The 12,004-nt window shown below is 35.0% G+C and overlaps 1 protein-coding gene across 7 annotated transcripts; it reads right to left on the bottom strand.

Annotated features, from left to right (window-relative positions):
• Positions 1-4,722: 4,722 nt before the first annotated feature.
• LOC131789609 (uncharacterized) lies at positions 4,723-11,980 on the bottom strand. 7 transcript variants are annotated; one of them, XR_010715963.1, is made up of 9 exons: positions 11,880-11,980; positions 10,155-10,253; positions 9,126-9,696; positions 8,843-8,935; positions 8,171-8,275; positions 7,339-7,512; positions 6,448-6,730; positions 5,355-5,605; positions 4,723-4,994 (listed from the first exon to the last, which is right to left on the bottom strand). XR_010715963.1 is itself a non-coding variant. In XM_066160105.1 (9 exons), exons 4-7 carry the CDS (start codon positions 9,230-9,232, stop codon positions 6,547-6,549), a joined length of 570 nt encoding a protein of 189 aa, XP_066016202.1. In that variant the 5' UTR covers positions 9,233-9,256; positions 9,623-9,696; positions 10,155-10,253; positions 11,880-11,980; the 3' UTR covers positions 4,723-4,994; positions 5,355-5,605; positions 6,448-6,546. The 7 variants fall into 7 exon arrangements, 4 of the variants coding, with proteins under 4 accessions (XP_066016202.1, XP_066016204.1, XP_066016201.1 ...); XM_066160105.1 differs by lacking the exon at positions 8,843-8,935 and having other exon boundaries at positions 9,126-9,256; positions 9,623-9,696; XR_010715964.1 differs by lacking the exon at positions 8,843-8,935 and having other exon boundaries at positions 9,623-9,696.
• Positions 11,981-12,004: the final 24 nt, after the last annotated feature.

Below are 12,004 nucleotides of genomic sequence, written 5' to 3'. Positions count from 1 at the left end.
CCGAGGCAAGTTTCGCGAGGAGTTGGATTGATGTTCCAAAGCGTTTAAAAAAACCGGAATAATTAATCGTGTCGTTGACGAGGTTTCGTTTTCATACGTAATCAAGAAATCGTGGTCATCGTGATTCTGGTGTTGAAAATTTCACTTTTGTTGACACGTTTTCCCAATTTCTCTGCTATTTATATGTTTAGGTGGGACCCGCGAGCGAGCAGGAAACCTGTGCTCTGATCGGCTACCCAAGAGTGCAAAATGTGTTTTCTTTCGATTCCCACTTCGATACCCCACAAAAGGAAAAAAAAAATGCTTGTAGCCTGTTGAATACCTTGTATAATTTCGTGACCAAACAGTATATTGTTGTCACATGAATAAAAGCTTTTCCAGTATTTTTGTCTAAAATAGAGGTCACAGATTCGGCCTAAATGAAAACAAAACAAAAACAAAAATCACAACGAAACTAGCAGATTTATTTGGTAATTCCATGGTGCATAAAAATATTTTGTTAGCATGTGATATATCCTTTGATCCTTTGCTGACGAAGACTTCGTCTCAGTCCTTAAAATGTAGTGAGGGAAATTGGTCGATGTACAGCCTTCTTAAGCTCACACTTGTTCAGTAATACACACGCATATATGAGGTATCAGATAACCGCGCGTGAACACGAATTTTTACCATCGAGTGTTTATGACATCTTTTGCACCTTCAAAGAGATAATTCAATTGAAACAGATAAATTCGTATCCACAGGTGGACATATATCATCCTTTTTATTTAAAAGTACTGATTGTAAATTTGAATGAAATACAATTTTTAAATAGGAGCATCGAAAACAGAGATCCACTGCACCGAAACTCAGCTCGCCGCAAAACAATTCAACTTCGGACATCGTAATACAACCGTTTCTTATTACAAGAACTATTTCCTTTGAAAAATAATTGAATTCAGCTTCATGTAAAAAAAAACAATTGAAAAAAAAAAAAAAAAGCCCACATGGAAAGTAAAACTGTCATGTTGATAATTTGGTTCGAATGACGACCTTGATACCTTTATATGTGATGACATAAATGGTACATTTACAGCGTGCGGTAGAGATTTCACGTTTTGGAAACTGAAAAAATTCTGGTACTTCACCGACAACCATATTACCGTTATTATTGTTTCGTTTAATAAATAGGCGTTGCCTCGTGTTGACAGATTTATTCGATGACAAGAATCGTGATTGACATTAATTCAATAGATTGATTTAAAAGCGTTAGATTATTATGTTTAAGTCAGTTTTTCAGCAGAATCGAAGTGAGAAAGAAGTTATTTTGTTATCGTTTTTCTGTCTCTAAATCCGCTTACCTGGAGAATCTGCTAACCCGTAAAGTGAGACTGTTGTAACGACCCGCCACAGAAGTAAGTTTATATTGAAGTTTTTGAATTTAGTTACAAGATAAAGACTTGATTTGCGTTTGTTCTAATTGCGAATTATAAATGTATTTCTTTTAGATCGAATAATTATTAAAGCTTGGCTTAATATTATACGGTTTGTGGTGGTCACTTGATCTAATCAGTTCCGAGTAAGGAAACAATTATTACTATATATCGCGAATGTTACGATATCAAAAGAAACGTACGGATTGTGTGTTTTTATTTCAACCTCGAGCTTTGTTTCAAACTTCGTTTGTTTTCGAGAGATGTTTGCTGGTTTTGATATTGACGAGAGCTATAATTATATACAGCACGTTATCTAGCTTTGTCACATGCTCATCACGCGCTTCTGCCGCATAATCATCACGCACAGTTAAACCTTCAACTCTCGTGATCTAATTGTTTATTCTCACCTCTAGCTGCTACATGTTTTCTTTCAAAGTAGCTACGAAAATTTGGTGTTAACCAAAAATAACCAATTCTGCTAAATAAAACTTTGAGTATTCTCATTACCTATTTACTGGATAATGTACTAATATAATATGGATAAGTTACAAGTTATATCACTTCTAGGAGTTTAAGGGTTTAAGAAATTGCATCGCGTGCAGACTATTTAACCACGAGGCAAATGAGAGAAACCAATGAAATTTATAAGTGTATGTAAGACAAATACTTTCACGTCTGACAACAATAACCGATAAAAATTCGACTGAAATTAAACCTAACTGTTGTCAGCTGGACGAAAATTAAGATTACGACCTTTATTTACAAATAAAATGAGCTCTAAAAAGCTCTAATCAGTTTCAGAATGAAAATTGATTTGTACCTGTTAAACTGTTATCCTCTGAATCCCTCTATTCTCCAATTGAAATCATTTGTTAATTCTACATGCCTGAAAATATCAAACATAATATTTTGCTTTACAACAATTTCGATAAAACAATGAAGGTAACATATTCACGAGTTTGAAAAATCTAACTTCATCTAATGCCCAGTTTCGTGATCAAAATTGCTGTTCTTCTCTAAGAAAGTTATTGCGCTTGTTTTTATATTTTTGTTTTTTTAATTCTTTTTTATTATTACTTGTTTACATGTTTCTCCATGGCGATTAATTAATTCTGTGATTTAAATTCAGCTCTTTTTCTTTTAGTGCAAAACACTCGCAATCTGCAAAACCCCTTTTCTCCTCAGAGCAGGACATGTTACACTCTGCCATAACCGAATCGATAAGGATGAATTCACACCGTGGGTTATATTGAACCGATGCAATTTCTTTTCAAGTAATTAACTCGTTATATCCCTCGTTCAATATGATACACATTTGTTTTGGTCATCTTCCCGTTAGCGTTACAGTTCTCTCAAATTTTCATTTTCCGCTCTCACCGTGACAACTTCATGAAGTTTCTAAAAATAATAACGGTAAGCTTTTTTCTTGTAAATAACTCCCGCCAATTCTGCTTTTAATATTTTTGCAGTCAAAAGCGTAGGTGTCCACTAGAGAGAGATACAAAGCTAAAGAAATCACATCAATAATATGTATTCTTTATGTATACTTTTTATTCCAATTTTCTCCTATTTTGATTATAATATGCTACAGATTTCTTCATTAACTTTCCTCACCTCAAGAATACTTGCAATAAATTTAACTCCAAGAAAGTTCTTTTGCAAGAAAAATACTTGACTTGTCGTTGTATCTAAAGAAAAGCATATTTAAATCGTTTCGCGTCTTGGAAAGAATTTAAAGCGATACCATAAGTACTATTCTTAAAGAAATATCCGAGGAAGATATTCAAAATTTGTTAAATCTGTGTACTCCATGCATCTTTGTGTATAGAAACCCTCAGTGTACCCTACAGGAATTTTATGAAAAAATTGTTACTGAACCATTTGTCTTTAAGTTGGAAGAGAAATTTGAGGCCCTAGCTCTCTGTCTCTTTGAGCTCCAGAATTGTCTGCTGAGTTTGGATGCAGGAAGCGAGGCCATAAATAAATGTATAATAGTTCATACAGACAAGTAACACACATGATAATGGAATCAGAAATGCCGCAGCTTCGTAAATTCCTTATGGGAAGATATGTAAGCCACCTGAAGGTCTGGTATGTTTATCTACATGTCAGCATTGATATTTAATCTGTCGTTTAACCTGACTTGACGGATAAGTTTTTTTTTCGGTCGTCGGTTAAAAATGATTTTTTCCTTTGTCACGAAAGAGCTTAAAATTTCCTTTCTATCCTTGAAACATGAAACTTTCGACATTGACGATCTAAGCAGTATGCAGGATGATCCTTTATGTATCCACTGTATGTCATGGCTCATTAACGAGAAATATATAGCTTTGTGGCTGAACTTCAGATCGTAAAATCCGATGATCTAAGATTCGATCCTGCGTTCGTGACGAGTAAACAAGATCGATAATTCTTTCATTCGTTTGTCTCATGTTTTAAATTATTTCTACTTGTATCATCAGTCAATACCCGTTTATCTCATTCACTGCATTAGGTTGCTGTTAACTTATTTTGTTCTCACCTGAACTCCTGTGAAAATGTGATTTGCCCCACAAGTGTGTAACAAAACGGTGCACTTGGTAACACCAGCAGTATTGAAGAAGCTGAATATGAGCTCATCGAACTCGAAACTGAAAATCGTGTATCATTGTTTATTTCGTGATCCATGATTGTATTTTGTGGCTATGCTGTTTCACTATTTATAGGCCAAGTTTGGACAGGGCCTCATATTACATTTTTAATCTTTTCATTTTCATTAATCCGGATTGTAGCACAATGACATAAACATACTACTTTTTTATTCATTTTTTTTTAAGTTGGTGTGATGGTCGTCAAACCACCGCCTGCTTAGGTTGATCGAAGGGCGCTGAAAGGACTGGGGAGAATGAGCATAGTTCCTTTGTCTATAAGTACATATTAGAAACCATGACCAAACTATAGGCTTTGCGCTTGCGCCACGAATCAAAGCGGAAAAAAACAAAAACAAAAAGACTCGCTCCTGAACTTACAGTACGCACGTGGAACTCGGGTGAGTAAGAGATGTGGGTTATTCACTTATTATATAAGCAAAACGAACGAGACCTCATGCGTTACTTAGGTGTTTTACGCCACAAGAGAAACACACATACCGAAAGCATAGTGAAGGAAATTTTCTTATTAATGATGAGGGCGACTTGTCGGCTTGGAAACTTCATAAGTTTTGTAGGAAAAGTTGACCAATAGAGCTGTAATTTCCGTTACTAACTCAGTTGATAATAATAAATTAACTACAGTAGAAAGTCAGTTAAGTACGACAGGAGAATGAATGAAGCATCTTTAATAATATCAAAGTCATTCCAAATGTTACAGAAATTTGACAACCTGTCAGAAGGCCATCCATGGTTTTATTGCTCAATGACTGAGAAATGTGTTCTTCCAAGGTCTTTTTGCTCCGTGTGTCACTGGCATTCAGTTCAATGTAAGTAAAACCAAGCTCTTCACAAACCAGTGTTGCTGTTGTTGTTTTACCGACTCCTGGGGAACCGGACAGAAGAGCTTCCTTTAACGACGACCCATCTTGATCTTTGTTGAAAAAGAAAGCTCTGCGAATAAAAATGTTTAAAATTGTGATTCCATTACTAACATACTTACTACATGTATAAGTGACTGTCGAGTGAAATAAATTCATCAAAGTTCATAAGTTACAGCTGTTTAAAAAAATGTATCTCTGAATGTGGGAATTAGGAAACATGTATTTATGTCATCAGTAAGTTGTACAAATGCACCTGGATGCGCCTGGATGCATACAAGACAGATTATATTCACTAATTATGATCACTGCACAATACATGTAGGATGCTCACTGGTGAGGAAATTTAAGGCATACGGCTGAAGTGTGAATTAAATTTACAGTGAAGCCATGCTCTTGTGCTAATTGTTGGAAAGGTTTGAAATACCCACCTTTCAGTGCAGGTGATGATGATAGTGTTTGTGTTGTTGGAGATGACGCAGATCTTTCCCTCAGTTGTGACAAGTCACCTTCAAACTGATCTTTTCTCTGGCTGAGAGACTCCACTGGTTCAGTTTTCTCCTTCTTCTTTGTCTTCTTATCCACACTTGGTGGTTCATAGCTGGTCTCATTGCCTGGTTTTGTTCTGACAAGCTAAAACAGACCATCTTCATGTATTTGTGATGTTCCACATTGCCTTAGCCTAACAGATAAGAACCAAAGTCGAAAAAAGAAAAAAAAATGAGCAACAACAACAAAGAAACCATAATTTCCTTGTTCAGTAATGTTTAGCTGTTCAAGGAAGTAGAGACAACCTTAAATCAGTTAATGGGTCTCTAAACAAAGCAATGTTTATTGACCTCCTCAGCAAGAAATATAAGCTTATGCCTATTAACAATTATTAACAATTACTTCTTCCCTTGAAGGACTCTTATTACTGTCTAAACTGAAAAGTTATAAATGATGACAAGTGAAAAAAAAATCTGTAGATACATGTACACTATAAACATTTGGGATCAACGTCAGCATCTGTGTACCCACCCCTCCCCTAACTCAAAAAACCATTAACTGATAAGGGTTAATGTTGGATTAGGGGAGGGGTGGGTATAGATACTGACATTGAACCAACATTTGAACAACAACTGAGAGTAAAAGGATAAAATACATTTGTTTGTTTAATCAAAGCATGCATTTTACAATTTTTTCTGTACACTGTATCTGCAGATTTTCCAAACCAGTTTAAATTCTAATAATCTTCATTTTCCTTTGTCTTGCATCTCTCATTAAAATTTGAAAGGATGGAAACCAAACCACATAGAGCTTTGAGAGATAATAATAATTTAACTACCGGAAGAAATTAACATGTAACTTCTCCCTAGAATATCCATACATTATCCAGCAAACAGGTAATGAGAATACTAAAACTCACCAGGCACATGTAGTTGTGTTATAATGATCGAACAAATTCTCATTATTAATTTACAGAAAAATGTGTGGCAGATAGAAAGGAGAATTAACAATCAGATCTTGGTCTGTGAAACCTACTTGAAGGATTTCCTTTGAACCAAGTGTCCTAGGACCAACTCTTGCCATAAAACTATGGTAGCCAGATTTCTTTCTTTTCCAGCAAGGGGGGAACTTCATTCACTTCCTCTGATTTTGACACCTTTGGTGTTCCTTTGATTGGAGTTTCCTTATCCAAATCTTTTTTGTCCTTTTTCGGAGTAACAGCTTTCTCTGGACTTGGTTTTGAGTCTCTAACTGAAGTTTCTGGAACTGTGGCAGCTTTGGTAGCCAGTTTGCTAGCAGGAGTTGTCTTTGGTACATCCTGAAAAGTCCATGGATAAAATTTGAAGTGAACAAAAGTTACAAGTATATCAAACATTCTAACAGCTGAGAGTTGTCCTCACAAGGCCAGAGTTGTCCCAAATAGGAATGTTGATGGTGAAAGACACTGCTGCTTTGAAAAATGGAGACAAAGTGGCAGCATCTTCCTGGATTGTCAAAGTTAAAATCACCAAGACTGTACCTAAAAGTTTTGTCACAACAGTCACTATTTAGTGTAAATTCTAGGTACAGTAATGGTAGTATTTTGAGTGGTTATAGTATTGAAAGTAATATTTTGTTCCAAGTATTGTTAGCAACATGCATCTGAGTAAAAACCATCTAATTTCATAGTAGGACAGGTTTACATATACAACTGACATTTACCACCAGTTAACAAGTTTGAGTAAGCTTTTGGATCTTATAGTAAGCCAAATTTAGTCATAAAATGTTACTTTTTCATCTTCAAGTACCTTATTCAAGTGCTTAAAGACACATACCATACACATGCAATCATATCAGATCCAATCAAGTATCAGGGTAGCATGTTTAAGCATTAATAGTACTGATTAATTTGGAAAATAAAGGATGGTGATCAAAAGGCTTACAAACCTTTTTCTTCTCAGGGGAAGGCTTTTTAACCTCAGACTTTGATTCTGGGAGGCCTTCCTTTCTTTTATTTGATGGTTGCTCCATTGTGTGATGGTTGACATTCCCATTTTCTCTTCCTTCATTTTCCCTCCCATTCTCATACTCTTCTTCATTTTCTTCAGACTTGTCAGCTCTCTGAGTGAAATGAAAAAAAAATTCATGATGGTTCTACAGGGAATCAAGGTATGATCATTAAGTGGGCTGAGCTCTGGATCAAGCTTAAAATTGGCACTCTCAAGATTTATTGATTTTCTAATTTCTCATAACAATACCAATTCACAGTCAAGCAGCAATTTAAAGAGAAGAAAGAAAATCATCAGACCAGAAGATATCATTTGATTGAACACCATATTCTCAACGATATTGTGATAACACTTGTATGACAGACAGAAGAGAGAATTTATTTAAATATCTTAGAGGTAAAAGGACTTATCCCTTTCAGGAGGGCATGTGGTATCATTTTTGCCCAAACTATTCCTCAATTGGTCATTACCCATTAATTTTGTGACATGGTATGTGTTCACTGTAGTTCATCCTGATATAACTATAACAGATTGGCAGATGGTTTACAAGGAATGCTTGATTAAGCCCAAAAATTAACATGTGATGCATGAATTTCATAGAAAGGCAAGGTATGGTAAGGTTTAAAGTTTTCCCTGTTCAATGCATGATGCATGATGCATGATGCATGATGCATGATGCATGATGCATGAAGTACTGTTAAAAATACACAAGGTGCCTCATTTTTTTTTTTTTTAAATTGTGGGCAAAACAAGAGTAGTTAGTTATTCACCTGTTTTCTCTTTTGGCAAATGTTTTCCTAGATTCCCTTTCAAATGAAGTAGAACCAAAGAAATCAAGAGCAGAAGTCGCTTTTCTCTCTTTAAGTTTGACTGGACTGAAGAAGGAATAACAATCCATGTGTTAAACATTTTAGTTCTACAACAATGTTGTGTTAAGTTCACCCTTGATGACTGTGTAACATTGTCTTTATTATTTTGCTGTTTTTTGTTTGTTTGTTTTTATGTTTTCAACCCTTAACACCTAAAACTCAGTATGCATATTCTCCATACTGTTCTCTATACATTTTCTAGGATACTGACAAGGAGAATTTGTTTAACAAACAAGAGCTAAGTTGGTGATCATTTCCTTTATTCTTGTCACCTTAATGTTTGATTCAAGGATGCTATTGTAAGGAGAAATTAGATGCTGGTCACTCTTAGGGGTCAACAGGTTAAATGTATCAGCATAAGAGCAGTGTCCTATGACAGATCTAACATTCTCAATGCTTGATGGCAGAGAGAAAAAAACAAACAAACAGACAAACAAATAGACAAACAAAATTTAGCTGGATATTTTTAGAAGAAGCCAGATGATTCTCCACAGCAATATCTTATGTTCTAAATGAACACCATGGTTTGGTACTGAAATGTCAAATATAATGAAAGAGAATGATGAAAGATACCTCTCTTTAACTTGCTGAATCTCTTTAGAAGCTACTTTGTTTGTCTGTTTGACAGACTTTTTTTTAATTTCCTAAGCACAACTTCTTCCTCATCTATAGAAACCACATCACAATGTAACTCAAGGGCTATGATATTAAAACCTATTCAAGGCAGAGTGGTCTGATGGTAAGTGTGCTGAACCCTGGATGAAGTGGATGCCTTTGTTTTCTTCAGCAGCAAATACATAAGCAAGGTTAAAGGTCAGGTGATGTAAAAACTGACCTAATTTTACCTCAAGCTCACCTCGCACTAAATGTTTTCACTATCCAGCCTTCCCACTCCATCAGTAATGAGAGTCCCCTGAACCCTTTGGTAAAACTCAGTTGCATAATAATAGTAGGCCTTTTCATGCATCATGATAAATATTCATAATTCTACCATGTTCACATGAAATTCAAGATGATCATAAATAAAAAAAAAAAAGAGAGAGACTTAAACCAAATTCATAAATTAAAATTTTCAATCTTTCTTACTCATTAACAAAGCTGTTAATCCTACAATTTAGTTAAACAAAATGGTTTATCAATCACATTTAATTCATTTAATTCTTCATTCACAGGTTATGTTTAAATAAAGAAAAAATTGTTCACAAGGACATAGAAAGAGCTTATCATCTTTAGTCCAAATTCATGAAACAAAAAAAAAATTGAAATCATGATTCCCATGAAAATAAAATCTCCCAATCACCCTTCATGTAAAAAGTATAGGGCACCCTCAATAAGTGCACATCATTTCCTTACCTGAGTCCGAGCTGATTGGTCCCCTATTTTTCTTAGCTTTTGAACTCTCCTCCTTCTTTACTGATGTGGCTTTTCTGGAAGTGCATGAAAGAGAACCAGCTACTGAATACAACCTGACATCAGTATGCATATGCTCCATACTGTTCTCTATGCATTTTCTAAGGTGCTGACAAGGAGAATTTGTTTAATAATCAAGAGCTTCTAAAGTTGGTGATCATTTCCTTGACTCTTGATTCAGGGGTGATATTAGGGTCAAAGAATTTAACTACAACTGTATAAAATGGAACCAAATTCAAGAAACAAATCGCATGCCTTATTCTTGGAGGAAAAGGATCTTCATCATAATCTAACAGAGGTGCAAGATTAATTCAGAAATAAGGTCAGGATATAATTGTGATGTTGTAAATATAATTATGTGAATCTTTCTACACAATTTTTTCATAATGATGCAAATTGTAGAGCATAACTACCAACTGGTGTAACAGTTTTTGTAGAGCCTCAAAATCTGTTCATGTTCACCCTAAAACATTACCTGAGTCAATAATGTTTTTTCCTTTCTTCTTCTTCTTCTGATTTTCTTCTGATTTTTTTGTTTCCATGCAATGTCATCATCTTCACTCCTTGATAAACCCTGCCCAGTAAATTAACAATTACATATTTCCATTCACACAAATGTCAGATCAATGTGGTTCAGTAACAACAAAGAACAAACAGAATTGAATAAGATCAAGGGGGGTGTTGTTCCTCAGAGCACAACTTTCTAACAAGACATTTTCTTTCAGCTCAGAAAATAAAAAGAAGGTGCCAGGTGTATCATTTTGACTTTCACATGGATCATGCAAATGAAAAAGGTGTGAGCTCAAGTTAAAGGTAATTGCAAGTATATTCTGATGCCAGCTGTATTCCAAAATCATCAGGTTAATTGCTCTTTCGTCGAGTGACCCATGTTTCCTATATTATTAGTATTGCTTATGTTATACCTATTTCTTGTTATTTGTATTTCCTGTGTTATTTCCAATCTTGTAATTAGTTGTTCCATTCTTGTCATGTCAGTATTACATTTTTAGTACTTTACTTTGAAACCACAGGCAATGGCATGTAAATAGAACAATTCAGTAAAGTTGTCAGGAAATTAAACTCTTTAAAACTTATTGCTGGTGCATTGGTTATACCAGGCTTGTGGAAAAAATAGTCTGGGTTAGGTGAAGTCTCAAGATTTCTTTATCAATCACCTTTCAAGCTAATCAGCAATTTCATTTTCCCTTCAGTCTGAATACATGAAAATTAACCAGTACTTGTCAAAATCATGAAATAAGCATTAGTATTACATACTGAAACTGTTCTGCAGACTTAGTAAGCTGCAGTTTGAACAAATTTGTAGGGAATGCCAATGTCCAAGATATTTCAAACTTGAGTAAGATTTAGGTGGCAGTGTATCACATCACACTGTTTAACCCTTAAACTCTCAGACATAATTAACATGTAACTTCTCCCTAAAATATCCATATAATTTGCAAAAAAAGAGTAATGAAAAAGTTATCTCGATCTAACTACAAATTCCTAAAATAAATGTGACCGTGAAAGGCAAAACAGACACTAACAGTTATCCGTTCCAACGGATAAACCGTTCGTTATCCGTTCGAATGCCTAAAAAAATTCCATTCAAAGAGTTTGACAAACCGTTTAAACGGTTTGCATATATGTGCGAAAAACATTAGCATCTGTTTGAAGTATTGTGACATCTGTTCGAATGTTCAAACAATTTACTCAACCGTTCGAATGCTTCAAGGACCGTTTGTTAACCGTTCGTCATCCGTGCATTTTGCCATTCAAACAGTTTTCTGTTAGTGTCCGTTCTGCCTTTCAGGGTCACAAATGTACAGGGAAATGTGCAGCAACTAGAGGGAAGAATTAGCAAACAGATCTTGGGAATTTAAGGACGAAGACAAAATTGCTTCATTTTACAACCCTGGTTAAGATAAAAAAAAAAAAAAAAAAAAAAGGCAAAACATCGTAACCTATCAACCTCACTCAGCTACCCGGACATACTCCGACTGACTATTGAAAATTATACCTACAAAGTAAGTTAACACACAGTACCATACCATTTCTCACATTCCAGTCCAGAAAGATACCTTGGGTTAGATATATGTAGTGGAATGAAACTCTTGGTTAAAACATGTTGTAAAATTATCTACCATGTGCTAAATAAAAGATTCATGACAAAGGAAATTTTACCATGTATGGCAATACATACCAATTTTGGTGAAATTCTGCCGCTGAGAACTAAAACGATGCACAAACCATTTTAGTATAGTAATGTGTTCCCATTTCTCTCCTACATTTCGCGCCATCTTTGAAACTCTCTTGTACTTCAATCAG

Source organism: Pocillopora verrucosa, chromosome 13, assembly GCF_036669915.1.
Source record: "Pocillopora verrucosa isolate sample1 chromosome 13, ASM3666991v2, whole genome shotgun sequence".
NCBI classification, from domain to species: domain Eukaryota; kingdom Metazoa; phylum Cnidaria; class Anthozoa; order Scleractinia; family Pocilloporidae; genus Pocillopora; species Pocillopora verrucosa.
This window is presented reverse-complemented; position numbering and strand designations above follow the sequence as displayed.